The sequence below is a fragment of the Buceros rhinoceros genome, unplaced genomic scaffold (assembly GCF_000710305.1).
Source record: "Buceros rhinoceros silvestris isolate BGI_N320 unplaced genomic scaffold, ASM71030v1 scaffold5882, whole genome shotgun sequence".
Lineage (NCBI taxonomy): Eukaryota > Metazoa > Chordata > Aves > Bucerotiformes > Bucerotidae > Buceros > Buceros rhinoceros.
In genome coordinates, this window is record NW_010397042.1 from 43,782 (window position 1) to 61,366 (window position 17,585).

General features: G+C 53.7%; 1 protein-coding gene across 1 annotated transcript in view; it reads left to right on the top strand.

The window, feature by feature from the left end:
• LOC104502151 (axin-1) overlaps window positions 1-17,355 on the top strand; it is a gene marked incomplete at its 5' end in the record, with an annotated part of 27,139 nt that extends 9,784 nt beyond the window's left edge. Inside the window, 5 exons of the mRNA XM_010146082.1 lie at window positions 3,720-3,857; window positions 9,042-9,595; window positions 11,217-11,393; window positions 12,433-12,678; window positions 17,184-17,355. Of these exons, the coding sequence (XP_010144384.1) occupies window positions 3,720-3,857; window positions 9,042-9,595; window positions 11,217-11,393; window positions 12,433-12,678; window positions 17,184-17,355 (1,287 nt within the window). The remainder of the gene's footprint in view (window positions 1-3,719; window positions 3,858-9,041; window positions 9,596-11,216; window positions 11,394-12,432; window positions 12,679-17,183) is intronic.
• Between the last annotated feature and the right edge of the window lie 230 nt (window positions 17,356-17,585).

The window sequence follows — 17,585 nt, forward strand, 5'->3', positions numbered from 1 at the left end:
TGCCGTGGGTGAAGGTCTCTAGCAAGCAACAAGACCTTTGTTTTGTGCCTCTGGTAGGAGCCCATTACACGGCGAGTGAGTCTTGCTTTTCATGTGGTTTTCCATCTCTCTCTTGGATTCCAGCAGAATCTGGGAGCACCAAGGAAGGAAAGGGCAAGCAAGTTCCCAGAGGAAGGGTGAAAGCCCAGAGCATGCAGGACTGTACCTGTGCTATTGCACTGCATTGACCCCAGCTCTGGCGTTCACTCAGTCCCAGGAGAGGAGGGGAGATACCCCATTTTCCCAGCAAATTCAGAAAAATCCAACCTCAAGCATTAAAACTTCAAGATTCTTTTTTAAGTTTGTCTGTGACCCAGGCAGCACGAGTCCAGGGCTGCTCCTCTGCTCTCCTCACTCATACAGCATAGTGGGGTGGTCACTCAAAATCTCGTTCCACTCGAGAACACTACAGAAGCTACCTTGTAGCTTTCTTGATGGTGGGGCGGGACAGGATAGCTCCCAGCTGATGGTCAGGCTGCAGCAAGAACCTCGCAAAATGCCTTCTTTATGCAGTTAAACAAACCTCAGTTTCTCAGGGAAGATGAAATCCATCAAAACCTGCATCTGCCTCATGGAGCAAAATCTGTGTGACCCCAAGTCCAGCAGCTCGAAGAAAAGAAGGAGGAAACATGATAGCAGGTGCTAAGTGGAACTGCTGCAGAGCTTGTGTGTCTTGCCTGTTCTTAGCAGGCTGCTTCTTTCCAAAGGAACCAGAGCTTCAGACTCCTCACATGTCAAGGACAATGTTCTGGTGATGAGTACACGGAGAAATCCTTCCTCACAGCTGTCACTAGGAAATCCTTGCTGAATTGTTGACCCAGAATGTCCAGAGATCCCACTCTGGTCTGTTCTGGAGGGCTGGATCCTCCAAAACCAGCCAGCTCTCAGGCACTGCTGCACTTTTGACTTGGAACAAAAGCATTCGGAGCCCTTCTGATGTCAGAACAATGAACAGCTTATTTACAGCTCCCTCGGCAGGGCGCCGTATGCCCGCGGGAAGCCAGGAGCAGGTTCAGAATCCCAAAGCCCTGAAGGGTCCTCCTCCGGGCACAGGTTCAGCCTGGTTGGTTTTAGATGGAGCACGTCTCCCTTCCAAAGTCGAGCCCACCGTTTGATAAAAGTTTCAAGCGCTTTGTTTGAAACTACAGCCCTTTGAAGCAGGTCAGTTATCTGTAGTGTTTCAGCAGGGAATTTGCATTTGTTATTCGGCAATACTATGAGCTTTGGGGAAGTCTGGGTAGCTCGTCCTTTGAGCTAGGGATAAAGTCAGACCCGTGGCGATGACCAGAGCCTCCTCCTGCTTGCCAGCTTTCTGTGATTCACCACTGCAAGTACCCACCAGGCCAGCGCGGGGTGTGCAGCTGGTACCTGTGGTGTGACCTGAGCTTTATTTCAGCTGGACTGAACTTGGACAGACAGGGAGACCCTTGCAGAGATGGCTTCACAGAGGGGACTGCACCTTGCCCCATCGGACAGGCTGCTGAGGACCTTTGCTAGCTGTTGTGCCGCGTGGAAAGCCCCAAGGAGGGGGCAGTGGGTTTTGCAGATGCAGCAGCTTATCAGAGAGAGGAGAACAAGTTCATCCTAAAGATTCTTGGGTTGAGTTATTTTCATTTCTGTAGCTGAGCTTCAGTCACCTCCAGACTTGGATACTGTGGATAAACATGCTGCAGTATCAGTTGTGAAAGACCAGCATCATCTAATCTTGAGTTCCTTGGGTGCAGCTCTGGTTTCAGACCCAGAATGTCTTCAGCTCCTCATCAGAGACAGAGCTGTGCTCCTTAAGAATTTGCTGGGCCTGAAGGGAACCACCTTAGAGTACCAGGACTCGGAACACGCAGTTTAACAGACTTCAGCCTTTGCAGCTGCTCCGGACTTGGGAGAGACTCTGGTTTGGGATGCTGCATCACGTCAAAGGCTCTGAAAATACAGGGAAATTCCCAGTTCTGCTTCTCCATGGAGGCCACTGCGGTAGCTGCAGTGGGGAGGCACAAGACTAACTGCTGAGCACTGAGCTCTGCCCCTCATCAGGCTCGTTAAGCTTCCAACAGAGCAGGGCTTGGTGCTGCCATCGTATAGGCAACCTCAGGGAGAGCTGGCACGTCTGAGGTGACAGGGGGAGGTGAACACACCACCCAGCGGGTTGCAGCTTTTCAGGTGAGAGAGATTCCCCTCCTCAGGAATCAGTGGCACTGCCTCACGAGACGGATGGTGGTGGTCCTGGGTTTGGAGTCTCTGATGAAAGCACACTGCCTTAGCCACTGCCGAGCGACACAAGGGGAATGGGGAAACAACACTTGGATCCTAGAAGCTCCCCAGGGAGTGACAGAGCAGGGACCAGTTCTACCATGTCTTCCCCCGTGATGGGTCATATCTGGGGTCCATTTCTGGACAACGCGAGGTCCAGGCGCTGGGACAAAACATGCCACTTTGGCCCTTGTGCCAACATTTAAAGACTGAAAGTCATTTTTGTGGATTAAAATATATTTCTGCAGTGTTTCTTTTTGGTAGGGGCCATTGATTTCCAGGGCTGGAGGACCTGGTCTCAGCAAAGACTTTGTCATCTCCAGGTGGGAGCCACCTGGCAGCTCAAGTATGTGATGCCCTCTCCAGCAGATGCGTCTCGGATGAGGGGATGGTTGATTGATTGGGGCTGTTCCCAGCTCAGATGGGTCAGTCCTGCCTGGGACAGCTTCAGGTGGAGCTGTCGGTACCCTGGTGTGTGTATTCCTCTCTTGTTGGTACTGAAATATTTGAATGCAGGTTTTTATACTGTTGAATCTTTCATATATTTTTCCTCCAAATTAAATTTTTATCTCTGCTGTGTCATTTTATTTTTTCTACTCTTTTAGCAAAATAATGCAGAAGGAATAAAAATGAGGGGAAAAATACAGCAGCTCATAGCCTCATACTTCACCTCACAAAATTCTTATCCCAGAGCTCGGGAATTTAGGGACCAAGTTATGCAGCATAAGGAACCGAGAATGCCCTTGAGCTTCCATAAATATTCATTTGTTCACCCAGAGCAAGCGAAAAAATGGTATCTCTGCACTTGTGAGGCTGCTGTATTGATAAAGCAAGTAAGAGATTGTTGCAGGGCTCTGAAGAGCTGAGATACAATCTGCAGGTTCTTTAGTAAGAGAAGATGCTTTGTGGGAATGTGGCCTTTTGTGGCTGGGCTGGGTTGTAGCAGAAGATGAAGGGAAGTGTGATGTCTTGGAAGTGCAGGATTTGCACCCCTTTCTCTGGCTATGGGCTAGATTTTTGGAGGCTGACCGACGTAGGCTGATCCCCCGGGGCAAGATAAGTGCATAAGAGTCCTCCTGAAGAGCCTGTTGGATTGTGGCTCCCGAAGGCCTTTCCCTCGTGTGGCGGGTGTGCTGAGCTGGTGCCAGCCAGGGAGCTCATGGTGGTGGCTCAGCTTCCAGTCCCCTGGTCCTGGGCATCTCCATATCTGCCAACCTGTCCTCCCTCAACTCCCCAGCCAGGGAGCTCATGGTGGTGGCTCAGCTTCCAGTCCCCTGGTCCTGGGCATCTCCATATCTGCCAGCCTGTCCTCCCTCAACTCCCCAACACAACAACTGACATTTCCAGTCCAAAATAAGCCTCCAAAAGCCTCCAAAATAAATGTGTGGTTTTTCACACATCTTTTGCTAACGCCTGGTGTGTTTTCCCTCCAGCGTACATACCGAATGCCAAAGGATATCCACGTCGAACCAGAGAAGTTTGCTGCAGAACTGATCAATCGTTTGGAGGAAGTACAGAAGGAACGTGAAGCGGAGGAGAAGTTAGAGGAGCGCCTTAAACGCGTTCGAGCGGTTAGTAACCTCCTTGCCCCCTCCAGCCTGGGAGTCTGGCTGTGTGCTGTATGCCACAGGGAGCTTTCAGCTGCTGTGGAAGCAACCAAGGGTGGCCACTTCACTGCTCCAGCAGCCACGGCCATCTGTTGTCCCAGAAGCTTCCACGGTGCTGTTCCCCAGTCCGTGCAGGGCTCTCCATCATGTTGTCTGGCACCTTTGCTCTCCTTCGTGAGCAGTGCCTTCCATGCAGGGATGGGGACTATGGGTTCACCTTCCCCTGGGGGGTTTTGTGCCATCCCTATTCCCCCACAAACGGTAACCAGATGGCAGGTAATGTTATGCTGGAGGTGCTTATGTCTGCTATCAGGCTATTTCTGCCACAACCAGAAGGGTTCTGCTCATCAGTGCCCAGCACATTCCTAGAAATTTTGAAACTGATCAGGTGTAGCATCCAAAAACCCTCTCTGGGGCAGAGAAACGCACTGACTCCACATGGGTGGTGGAGAAAACCCGGCCCATGGCACTGCCTGCTCTGAGACCTGGTACCGCTGGGCCTTTCAGAGCTCGAGAACTTGGTAGATGATCCAAGGGAAGCACTCAAGGCCTTTAGCTCCACAACAAGCTCCAAAAGGGAGAGAATGAGATATGGGTCATCTCATACTGCCTTTGTGAGTCCTCCAGTTCAGCGCTATTCACCCTGTATCTTTTCTTCTGAGATTCTGCAGCTCACGGGTACCTGTACATCTTGTGCTGGGGATACAGGAGAGTTTTCAGAGAATACCACAGTCTAACTGAACATCAGTGTAACTACAGCCTTGTGTAAAGAAATTGTGGGTCTCTGCAGTTAAGAGCTGCCTTGGCCCTGAGGCGAAGCCTCTGTGCTTAGAGACCCACAGCTCTCCCTCAAAGCGGAGGTCTTGGTGCCTGCCTTGGCGTGCTCTGCGCTTTCAGAGGAGCTGAGCCTCCACGGTTCCAGGGCAGACCCTCCAGTCCCATTAGAGTATGTTTTTACTGTTCGTCTAGCAGCTCTGTAGACAGAAAAGAGCAGTAGGTTGCAGCATTTGCTTTAAATCACGTCTGCGCTTCCAGCGCAGAGAAGCGAGGAAGGCAGAGGGATCTGTAGGGTTCCCTCCAGCACACGCCCTGCACCTCTGCGTCCAGCGTCCAGCCAGAAAAGGCCAGCGAGGGGCTGTTTTGTGATTCAATTCCTGTTCTTCTGGAACTGCGCTGTTTTCCTGGCTGGTGCCTATTTCTTTCTGGACAAAAGCAATGTAACCGGCAGCATTTTCTGCTAACGCAGTCCTAGAGCACTGCTCCTGCTCCTCCTCCTCCCCTAGCTCATCACAGCCCCCACCTGTACCAGACCCCTTATCCCAGCCCTCTGCCTCCTTGAAGAAGCTGCCAGTAGCAATACCATAAAATCAGCAAATACCTGTGTGCCAGAGAGTAAATTTAAGTCTCTTCAAACACGTTTTTGTGTGACTTAATCTATTTTTAAGCCCAGGACTCCCACTAATGCTATGTGTTAAAGCTCTTTACTGTCTCCAGAATGTATTTCATTGACTGGCTGGCATCTGGCATTAACCATTCAGGAAGAACTCTTGAGTAAGCAATTGTAGCTTTTTTAGGTCAGCACTTAAGGTGCAGAAACTGCTGCTGCTATCAGCAAGAGGAGAGCTTGAATCCTGGTAGATCACAGGGCTTTCTTCTCTGACCTGAACACCAGGACTACAGGGTAACCTCTTACCAGGTCCACATGGCTCACTGAGCAGCAGCTCAGGGCAAACCACGGCCGTTAGTCACACTAGGCAGTTACCAGCTTAGCGGAGGAGCTGGAAATGTTTCGCAAAAGCTAGGAAAAATGAATTTTTCTCCCACATGCTGAGCTGCCTGCAGGTTCCCTTTCAAAGCCACATCATGCAGTAACATCGAGAAGAGGCATCTGATTTAAAGCCTTTGACTGAAAAGACTGTAAGATTTCTGTTTTTCAAAAAAAATCCAAACTCTGAATTCATTAATTATTCTGAGCAGCGTGGGAGAAAATTAGAGGTTGTGCATGTTCTCTTACTACATTCTGAGGCACTTCAGCCTTATGTCCCTGCACGGAAACTGCAGTATCGTATCGTACGTACCGGTCAGTATCGTATCGTACTGGTCAGCATCGTTATCATACAGATCGCTGTCTGAACTGAGCAAAGGGAAAATAAGCCTGGAGAAGCAAAGCCAGTGCTGAGATTCTCATTGTTTGAATATAAATCACGGCCTAACTACAGAGGGAAATCATTTACATGATGATGGAAAAAGCCCTGGTGGTTAGGAGAGCTGTTGTGCGCTACTGACCAGTAGCAGCCTGATGGGTGGGACTGGGAGAAGGCAGAGGAGGAGGTTTGCCTGCAGCTCATCACTGCAGATCTCAGCCTCCTAATTCAAACGGAAGTGCACCCCCGACCTTGCCGGAGAGCAAAAATAGCTCAGCAGACAGTCAGCAAAGTTGAAACCTGTGTCTCTGTGCCGCTGCCTTTGGGAGTGGATGGAAGAGGTTTCTGACAATATTATGTCAACAAAGCACCATCTAGTGGTTATGGCACCCAGGGCTTCCCTGCCCGCCCAGCTTTGCCCAGCTCACCCCAGCAAGATGCCAAAACATGGCTCCGGAGCCCACGCCATCCGTGTCCAAGACAGCTGAGCTCACGGAGGAGGCTGCTGCCCAGCCCCGCAGCTTTCTTTGGTGTAACACACGGTAGTTATCACCTCTTGCTTGCACCTCCTTGGTCGTGTCATCTTGTCTTCCCTTTCTCCTGCCTGTGCCGGCCACGGGCAGGGCCAGGGTGCTTGGTGGGCAGAGGGATGCAGGTTGGGAGGGTTGGAAGGGTGCAGGTGGCTGCGGGCAGGTGTGGGCGGGTGGAAGGCTGCTGCTGCATTGCCAGGCCTGGACCGCAGTCAGGGAGCACCTTGCAGTGCACCAGTGCCGGGTGCACTGGTATCTGCCGTATCCAAAGTCCTGTTACAGTCCTGGCTTGGGCTGCCCCAACCTTGTGCCACACTTTGGGTTTTTTCACCACAGACTAAACACGGTGAAAAGATTCAACAGAACTGGTGTCTGCAGGCTTGACTCCAACCCCTGGCCTCTGCCCTGCTTGAGGAGTAAAGACAGCTTGGGACAGGCACCCCAGTTCCTTCTTAGCTGCCATCTTCTCACTGTTGGAGCTTTCCTGCCCCAGTGCAAGGCTGAGACCAGTGCTGGGGATGGGAAGCCAGCTGCCCCAGGGCCTGTCTGCACAGCACCCACCTCAGCAGCACTCTCTCCTGCCTGAGGACTGCCTGGGGTCCACATCTCCTGCTCAGTGACGCAGATGAGCTGAGCCAAGGCAAACCACTGCATCCTTCTCCTTCCCCGAGCACACCCTGATCTCAGCCTCAGAGCAAAGCCAAGTACCAGGTCCCAGTTACTGGCAAAATGGCGATCCAGGCAGCCAGAGGATTTCCCAAAGGCACCCATTTGGCTGGACCACCCTGGGTTGTCAGTCCCACGCCACCCTGCTCCAGGGTGACAGCACTGCCGGAGCTCTGGGCAGAAAGAACGCACTGCTGTTCCTTAAGGATCTGCACCAGGGTGACATCTTGCCCCGCATGTTAGCTGGTGTTTAAACTGAAGAGTTTTCCAGAAAGTAGGTTCCAGCCCTAGAAGCCTCTCAAGTGCTGAACACACCATTAGGTGTTCCTAACTGCTAATAAAAGCTTACCCCGGTGGTAGGGATTTAGTCAGCACATGCTTCATCTTCCCTTGTCCCTGAGCGAGGTGCCCAGGGACAGCGGCTGGCAGGCTGCAGCATTGTGGCTGTCGATGAAAGGTGCCTCTGAAGTTCTTCAAAGTGGTCTGTTAGAGAGTGATCTGTCCCCTCCAGACGTGGGCATCGCGTCACCCCCGGGCTTGCAGCGCCCACGCCTGTGGCGCTTTCAGAGGCTGGCATTGTCCCCTGCTCAGGCCTGACCCCCCAGGTGTGACACTAGCAGGAAGTCTGTTATTTGTTTTCTTGCTTTGTGGTTGGCAGCTGAGGCTTTGAAGCTGGTTAGCAAGTGACGGATGATGGCATCTGACAGGCAAAGCTGATGGGAGTCGGTGTTTTCTAGCAGATGCTTTTATCTGGCAGGGTAGAGATACCCCAAGCTGCGACTGATTTCTTTTCTAAAGGAGGAAAACAGAGCGGGATTAAAGGACTCACTGGAATCCTACTTATGTAATTAAAAAAAAAAGGAATCCTGACTTCCAATAAAGAAGCTTCATAAATATACAAGTTTGTGTTGGAGCATAAAGTAATTTGTCAGCATCAAAACTGTGGCTGTCAGCATGGAGGAGTTTTATTCTTCCTGGCAAGGACTTAAGAGCTGCTAACAGCGTGTCCTAGACCGTTGTGAACTACAAGAACAAGTAGTTAGTTCCAGCCCCTCTCTTCATCTGCATGAAGGGTTTCTCTCCAGCCTCAGCATGCCCGGGAGAAATCAGCATTTGATTTTCGCACTGCTCATGCTGCTGTCAACCTTCCGTTGCTCCCTCCAGTTACAAGCCCCCTGTTTGCTTTGCCTTGTGAACTAGTCGTTTGGGAGAGAAAGCCCCTGCTCTCGCCTGACTCGAGAGCTGTTTTGCCGCGTGTCCTCTAGCTCTGGGCTTTCCCCAGTGAGCTGTGAGCTGGTGCCTTACCGAAGGCTCGTAGCAAGTTGCAGGTAGGGTGTGGTAAGTTGTGTTGCCGCTGCTGGTGTTACAGAACCACCTTCCAGGGACTTAGGGAGCTTTTTCAAAAGGTTCTGCCCGCTCATCCGTCTGACTGAGGAGTTGTGCTTCTCACAGAAAGCTGCATCTGAAAATGCTGGTTGTGACGTGAAGGCTGTGTGTCAGAGGCCACCTCTGTCCCTTTGGGACTAATGATGGCTCAAAAGACAGGTACGGAGACCTGAGCAGCTCTGCTTGGTGGCAGCAAGGTGACAGCCCTGAGCTGGGACCACACAGGATCGGCTTGAGCATTAGGAAATTTTCCGCAGGAGGGTGCGGGTGGTGGATCTCCATCTTGAAGGTTTTCAAGATCTGGCTGCACAAAGCCACCCCTTCAAGGGTTGGCAGCAGTCCTGCTGTGAGCAGGAGGTAGGTGTAGGGACACCTTCCACCACCTCGCTCACGTTCTCCGATTGTCCTCTTGTTTCTTGCAGGAAGAAGAAGGCGAGGATGCCGATCTCTGTTCTGGTCCCTCGGTCATTAGCCACAAGCTGCCTTCCGCCCAGGCCTTTCATCACTTTGCTCCACGGTACTCTGAGATGGGCTGCACTGGCATGCAGATGAGAGATGCCCACGAAGAAAACCCAGAAAGCATCCTCGATGAACACGTACAGCGTGTGATGAAAACACCAGGCTGCCAGTCCCCAGGACCTGGCCGCCACTCTCCTAAGCCACGGTCCCCAGAAAGCGGCCACTTAGGAAAGCTGTCAGGGACACTAGGAACAATTCCTCCAGGGCATGGCAAGCACGCAACGAAATCAGGAATGAAACTGGATGCAGCGAACTTATACCACCATAAACACGTCTACCACCACATCCATCACCACAGCGTGATGAAACCAAAAGAGCAGATCGAGGCCGAGGCCACGCAGCGCGTGCAGAACAGCTTTGCTTGGAATGTAGATTCTCATAACTATGCAACAAAGTCACGAAACTACACTGAAAACTTGGGCATGGCCCCTGTCCCCATGGACTCTTTAGGCTACAGGTGAGTCAAGGCAACACCCAACGGGAGTCCCAGAGCTGTGGCTTCTCTAGAAAGCTCTTTCCTAAAAAGGGCTGCAGCGTGCTGGTGAAACGGTGGTTGAACAACGTTTCCTTGTGAAAGCCTGTGCTGGGACGTGGTTTGAGGGCCTCCCACTCCTCTTCCTCTTCAGGAATGAATGTGTCCCCCCATAGCCCATATAGACCCCTTTTCACCCTCTAACCAGGATTTTAACTGCCTTGGTTGTAGAGTTTTTGATCCTTAGAGCAGCGGAGGTGCTTAGAAATTGCAGCTGCTGGGTCTACTCCCCGTGCACCAGGAGCTGCTAAGTCTCGGGCTGTGTCTCGGGGGTAACAGAATCAGGTCTCCTAAGATGTTTGAGAGGACAAAAGAGCCCTCCTCGCTGCAAGGCCTGTCCCATTCACCTGAAGGGCTGCTTTTCCTTCCTAACAAAGCAACAGACATTGCGGTGCTGCTGTGGCATCCTGTCCCAAGGGGACGTTCTCCAGGGTAGGGGACCTTCTGCCCAGAAAAGACATTTTGCTGCCTTATGGGCTTTTGTCCATCTTCCCTTGGCCATGTGAATTCCTCCATCCCCTCCCTCCCTGCTCCTTCTCCGCTGTGGCTTTTGCTAGTCCTGTTACTGGATGACTGCAAAAGTCAGAGCGGGTCTTGGGGCCACCTGGGATAAGGGCTGATGGTGGAGTGGCCACAGGAGAGAGCCGTGCTCACCCTGAACTCAGCTGGCTCCCCAAGGGGAGGGTTTGGGGTGATTTGCAGCGTACCAGGGGTGAGATACTTAGTGAAGGCAGGTAGCTGGGTCTGCAGAAGGCAGGACCAGCCTTCCGGGGTGGCAAGAGGGAGGCAGAGCACAGAGGCAGCCAAGGCAGACTACTCTCCAGGGCAGGAGTTCTTCCAGGCTGCCCTGTTTCCAAGGGGAAAGGGTTGTTGCTTCAACAGAGCAGAAGCATGGCCATGCCGGGTCAACCCAAAGCCGCACCTAGACAGAGGACTTCTCTCTAGCACAGACTACAGCACGTATTTAAAGGGATTATAAGAGGGTACGTTCAGAGCTGTCCTTCCTCCGGCACAGCCTCCCAGGTCCGGACTGTCCGCAGGTGAGGAGCTTCACAAGACAAAAGTCTGCGTCTGACCGGTCTTGGTTTGCAGGCAGCGGTGTTATCGCAGAGGCTCGTCTGGCTCCTTGCGGAGCCCAGCTGGGCTGCTGTCCCCCCAGTCCCCACGGCTGTCAGCACAATGATACAACCTGCGGCTTTTTTTGGTGTGTGTTGGCCCTGAATGTGCTGCTGGAGGATTTCATTTGGTAGCCACTAGTCCTTGTGTGAGGAGAAGCAGAGAAGCTGCCAGGTTGCCCTGCCTTGTAGAACTTCAGCAACCCCTCTCCAGGCTTTTTCTCCAGAAAATGAGCAAAGCTGTCTGAGGGCCTGGTACTCCTCTAGGCTGTGGTAGATCCTGGGGGCAGCCAGGGCCACGTCTGCGCTGCAGCAGCACCAGCCCCCGGCAGGGCTGAGTATGTCTGGAGATAGACATGTCCCTCCTCTGCCACAGTCTGTGGTGGTTTGGCTTAGGTGAAGCACTAATGTCTCAAGCTTTGTTCTTGCAGCGGGAAAGCAAGTCTGCTCTCCAAAAGAAATGTTAAGAAGACCGATTCAGGGAAAAGTGATGGTGCCAACTATGAGATGCCGGGATCTCCTGAAGACGTGGAGAGAAACCAGAAGATCCTTCAGTGGATCATAGAAGGAGAGAAGGAGATCAGCAGGCATAAGAAAACAAACCATGGGTAAGGGCTGGCAGAGCAAGGTCCCTTCACACCGTTGTATTGCATCCCCTACCCAGTCTGCCTTGTTCCTGGAGACCCTGGGAAGACAAGAATCCACCAGGCACAAGGGTTTAGTCTCTTTGCAGGCTGAGGATTGCTCAGGGGCTGGCAAGAGCTGTTTCTTTTGGAGGATGACTTTTGAGTATGGAGAGGAGGTTGCAGCCCCAGGAGAATCTCACAAATCGCTGCTGTGGTTCCGAGGGGAATAAAGCAGCTCACAGCAGGCAGTGTTTTTCCTTTAAGCATTTGCTGTGTGTAGATGCCTGGTTCTCCTGCAAGGTGCTGATAGAAATGTGGGACCTGCTGCCCTGGAGCCGTTGGTTCTGAGTAAGCACTTCAGCACGGCTCAGGGTTGCCCAGCATTGTCTGGTCAATCTGTCAAGAAATGGTTGCTTGCCAGGTGTCAACAAGAGGGATCTGGGGTCTCATCCCCTGTGACACGGCTGTACTGGCGGCTGAGTGGTGAAACTGCTGGTGGTTTCTTCCCTTGCTGGATGGTAGGGCAGGGCAGGTTGTGCTGCAGGCAGCTGGGACCATGCCAGGGCCATGGGCGGTGCCACCAGTAGCAGGTTCTGCCGCTGGAGCTGGGGAGGGATGAGCACATCCCTGCAACATCCCCTTCTCAGGAGATGCCAGCCAGCAGCTCATGGAGAGGCTCCCAGCCTGGGAGCATTGGCAGCCTATGGGAGGGCATCTTTTGGGGACTGTCACCGGTGATGGAGCTGCCTTTTGCTGGGTTTATCTGCATGTGTGGTGCACTCGATGAGAGCCCTTAAACAGATCCCTGGGCTTCGTACCAGGGTTGGGTTTCTCACCCCGATGTCTCAGCACTTACTGTCCTGAAATCTTCTCTAGAGGTGGATGGTGCTGCCCTCTCCCTCAGCAGCTTTCCAGCGGTGCACATGCCCACCTGCAGCAGCAGTAGATCTGTCTAGGAGTGACTGTGTGCCTGTGCAAAGCGGCTCGGCAGCCCCTGTAAAACCTTTGTGTTGGTGTGTAGCTCTTCAGGTGCTAAGAAGCAGCTGTCCCATGATATGGTCCGACCCCTCTCCATTGAGCGACCTGTTGCGGTGCATCCGTGGGTCAGCGCCCAGCTCCGAAACGTCGTCCAGCCTTCTCACCCCTTCATCCAAGATCCTACCATGCCGCCCAACCCAGCCCCCAACCCTCTCACCCAGCTGGAAGAAGCTCGCAGGAGGTTGGAGGAGGAGGAAAAAAGGGCTGGAAAACTGCCCCCTAAACAAAGGTATGGAGATAGGGTCTGTTGTGGAGGGGAGTGAAGGGGGAGACTGCTCTGAAGTTGGATGGCTAAGGGGAAATGTCCATGTCCTCTGCTCTGGTGTCCAGCTCCCAACACCAGCTAGGTGGAGAGAAATCAGAGGAACCTGCCTCAGTCTCTCTGACATGGTGGTGTGGATGCCAGAACCCACCTTGAGGGCCTGGCCTTGTCGTTTGTGGATGGAGAGGCTGGAAATGCTTCTGGCAGGGTGGGGAAGGGGCTGCCGAGAGCTTGAGGAGGAGCTGGGCAGGGAGAGCATGTCTAGAAGGGGCATAGTATGGGAGAGCTCTCTCCTCTGCTGCTCACTGACTCTCCCCTCATTCACACTCACACGGTGATGTCAGAGCTTGGTGCAGGAGCGGAATTCAGCAGCATGCAGCAGAATTAAGAGCAGAAGAAGAACACGCATTTGCTCTTTATCTGCATCTCCCGCAGGCTTCTGGCAAAGGCTGCTGGTGCCTCCAGATGAGAGCAGTGCCCTGTGGTCCCGCTGCAGCAGCAGCGACCCTCTGCGTGGCCCTACCCAAGTTGCTGCGTCTTGTCGTGACTCAGCTCGGTGCCTTGCAGAGCCCTTTCTCCTCTCCAGTGTTATCTTTGAGGGAATGTTATTTGCAAGGCCGGTGGAGCTCTCAGATGAAAAGCATTTTGGAAGTGCTGGATAATTACTGTTAACAGCTAAAGGCACTTTGTGCATTAAAAACCTTTCACAGCTTTATAGCTGCCTTCTGAAAACCGGAAACGTTGCTGTCTGACTTAGCAACACGAATGTGATTTCAGAAAACCTGCTGTGCTGCAGTGATTTTTGCTTGCAGTGACCGCGTAGCTCACTTCTGCGTAGTGATGTCGGGGTGTCGATGGAAAGCCAGGTAATTAGAGGACTCTCCCAAGCCAGGTTAAGCCAAGTTGATCCGACCCACCTTTCAGGTGGTGTAATTGGACAGGGTTTGTTAGTAGAGTTGGTTTAGTTGTCCTAAACTCACGTCCCTTCCCCAGAAATGTTTAGATGTTTGGAACCGTGCCCCGGGCTATATGCATATGCAATTAGTGCTCTAATAATAATCTGGCGTGTATTGTAAGCTTAGCTTTTGTAGGAACCCCGTGGAGGTGCGGTGAATGCTGTGCAGACCAGCGGGAGGGCAGGTCCCTTGCGCTTAACGCTGCCTCTCCATGAGGTCTGGTTCTTCTCCCAGGGACGCAGGGATACCCCAACCTGCCCCATGTACAGAAAACAAGGGAGCCGCTTCACCATGAAAAGCCAACGTCCCGGGTCCGGTAGCAGGAACGGGTGCAGCGGTCCCCAGAGACTTGCAGGTGTTGAAATCTGACTGCTGGATTTTGGCTGGATTTTGGCAGGATCGGGAGCTCCAGCCGAAGCACGCCTGAGCTGGCAGCTCTGTAGGCAGCTCCTGCTGTGGTTTGCACGGGCTGCCTGAAACGAGACCCCACGGCTCTTCGGAGTGCAAAGGGAAAACGGAGAGGGGAGCTCATGGGAAAACACCATTTACTTCAGTCGGGAGCTTTGAGGAGCTCTGGGAAATTGGAGCCAGAGTGCCAGGTTTGTCAGCAGCTCTTGGGAAGCACAGTGGTGGTGGCAGCAGAGGTGGAGGGGAGCCCAGGGGTGTCCTTGAGGCACAGGCTTGAGCTGGCTGCGGGAGGAGAGTGCACCGTGCCCGCTTCGCACGGCCAAGATGACCTTGCTGGCACTGTCACCCATCTCACCAGCCACCCACCTCCTCGCCAGCGGTGGCCTTCCCAACTCGCTGCCTTTCTCCCCCTGCCCCGCAGCTTTTGGAGGGGCACTGACCATAGCTGCCTGGCTGCTGCTGGCAAACGATGCAGGATTCAGTGTCCGGTACCGAATGACCTGCAGATCCAGCGTGCCCAGCACTGGGAACACCCGTGAACACCAGGTCTCGGCTGGGTTCTGAGCTGTTCTCTGTAGCTCAGGGTCACAGTTCCCTTAGGTTTGCAGCTGGATGAAGTAATGAGTACCAGCTCCTCCGAGAAAAGATTTTTGCAAGCGGCAAGAACATGAGCAGCAGAGCGTTCAGTTTGGAATTAATCGGGTTGGGCCCAGCCTGGAAGAGGAGCAGAGCTGCCAGCTGGGACCCCTCCTGAAATGGTGTGTTGCAGATTTCCCATTGCTCTCCAGACTGGTGCCGCAACCCGAGCTGAGCTTCCCTGTCACGGCACCGCAGGGTTATACAGCTGAAAACCGGGGCTGAAGCGCAGATGCTGTTTCCTTCCCATGTGATGTTTTGCACTTGTGACAGATGCAGCAAAGGGAGGTGGCCCCAGAAGAGGCAGCATGATGGTACCTGGCACCGTCTGTGGGTGCTGCTGCCACCCAGGAGATGGGTGCAGGTGGAAGCTTTAATGAGGCAGGGCTCAGAGACGGGCTGGTGGCCTCTTTGGGTAAGCTGTGCTCTCGGGAGATCTCTTGGCAGTGACGGAAGCGGAGACAGTTGCATTGTCTCATTCTCCTGAGAGGAGCTTTGGAAAATTACAATTTTAGTGATTCTGTGTTCGTCAGCTCTGCCTCAGTCTGGGGATGGGTGGCTCCACTTCGGGATGCACTGGCTGGTCCCACTGCAGGGCCTTGCTCAGCCCCAGGAGCTCGGAATCACCGCAGCCATCCGCCCCTGCTTTGATTTAGGGCAGAAGTAGGGGCCCCCAAAGCGGGGGGGTCAGTTTTATCTCCAGCTCTGTGAAGCAGTGCAGTTTCCGCTTTTGGGCATCATTTTGGGGCACATCTCTGCTCTGGAAAGAGGCGAGCCCTGGACCCGGGCTGAGCACGGTCAGCACCAGCCTTAGACAGCTCCGGAGCTGGGGGTGTCCCTCCATCTCCCCGGGCGAAGGAGGACGGCAGCACGGGGGGAATGGGCTTCACTGCCTGTGCAGGAGGTGGCTGTGTCCCCACGTCCCCAAGCACGCAGGAGCGCTCTCTGAAGTCACGACTTGTTTCTAGCGGGATGAAGAGCAGCCTAGGGACTTTGAGGTTTTCCAAACCCCTTCAATTACCTCCTGGCTCACAGGGTTCACGGAATTTGCCTGAATTTATGACCCATTTTTCCTTTAAATGCCTCATTTTTTTTCTTCCAAGGATGACTCAATTCCTTAATGTTTTTCTAGCTAAAGGGCATCCTGTGCTTTGATATGGCGATGGGAGAGGCTCCAGAGCTCCCCTGGCACTCGGAGCCCACCCCGGCCTCTCAGGATGCTGCGTCTTCTGCAAAGGTCTCCCAGGCGGAGCAGGCACCAGGAAGGTTGTTTGGTTGAACTTTAGACCTCTCACGCCTTTAGAAAGAGGGAGAAGGATTGTCTTGGTTTGCAGTGCCGATGTTTTCGTGGGCATGCCATTAAAAGGACGCCCTGCCCGCCAACCAGCGTGTAAAGGTTAGGGTTAGAGTCAGTTCCAAACCTGCGATTACCTCATGCGCTTGGCAAGCGCCTTTTTACAGCAACTTTCCAGTCGTGTAAATACAAAATCATCTTTTTTATCCAGCGTGCTCTTTAAATATTTTTTTAAGGCTGCCACATTTGGTTTATGTGACTTTGAAAGAGAAGGCTGCCTCTGCCTCTGGCCACACAGGCCGAGTTACCAGTTTGCGTAGGCTGCTGCGATGTTTGTGCAGCGGTGACGCACCCCGATGAAAGGCTCTGCAGAAGGGCAAAGGACCCTGATTTTTATTATTGCCACTTTTGTCCGCCTCTGAAAACGGGGTTAGGACTGGGCAGATGCTTTCTGTCTAGGGACGGCACCACGTAGCAGAACCCCTGGGCTGGAAGCGGAGACCGGAGCAGAGACCTGGCTGAGAGTCAGGAAAACGCAGAGATAGAAAGTCACTGCGCAGATGGGACAGGCAGCAAAGCCCCCAGGGCACATCTGGCAGGGAGCTCTGTCCTTCCGACCTCTGTCTGTGCTGAGAGAGGTGCCTGGGGGTGCTGTGGGGAGCAGGAGCGGTCCTGTCCACGCAGCCCTGCAAATGGGGGTCAGCAGAAAGCCTGGCTGAGCTATTTCAGCCACAGCAGCAATAATGCTAAGTCATCTGAGCGGTGTTTGTGGTGTTGGCGCCGAGCGTGCGTCCAGCCCTGAGTGCTGGGTGTGCGGCAGGAGCGTGCTGATGGTGACGGTCTGCTGCCGTGGGACTGGGATGCTCTGCCTTGCCCGGAGCTTCCCGGTGACTCACTGAGCTGGCGGTGCGGTGGCAAGGGCCCTCTCCTCTCAGGGATGGGTTTCTTCAGCATGGAGGGCTGATCTAGAACCTGGGCCCTCCTCATAGCTGTGGTCTGGCCCTGTCCAGCCTTTCCGAGTGCCATTCGCTCCCACCAGCCTCAGCGTGCGGCTGCTCAGAGCAAAGGATGCTCCTCAGGGCTCTGGGGGGTAATTCGGCACCTGCGTCCGGGCTCTGCTGATCCAGGCTGGCGGGTGGGCTGACACTGAGCAGGTCGCTTGTGTTCTTGCACGGCAGGTTGAAGCCTCAGAAGAGACCAGGCAGCGGCGCGTCCCAGCCCTGTGAGAACATCGTGGTCGCTTACTACTTCTGCGGAGAGCCGATCCCGTACCGCACCCTCGTCAAAGGGCGCGTGGTAACGCTGGGACAGTTCAAGGAGCTGCTGACCAAGAAAGGGAACTACAGGTAAGGGCTGTCCCCACATGCGTTATGGTGCCAGCAGACTGTCAACAACCCCTGGCAGATGCCGCTGCCAGGACGCAACCATGTTGCCCCCACTACGGTGAAGGAGTGTGGTAGAGGTAGGTTGGGGGCTCCTGAAGGTCTCAGCAGCCTTCCATGAGGGCTCCTGCCCTGCCTGCTGGTGGGGATGTGGCAGTCGAGCCAAGGCTGTTGAAGAGGCAGGGTAAAGGGACCGGG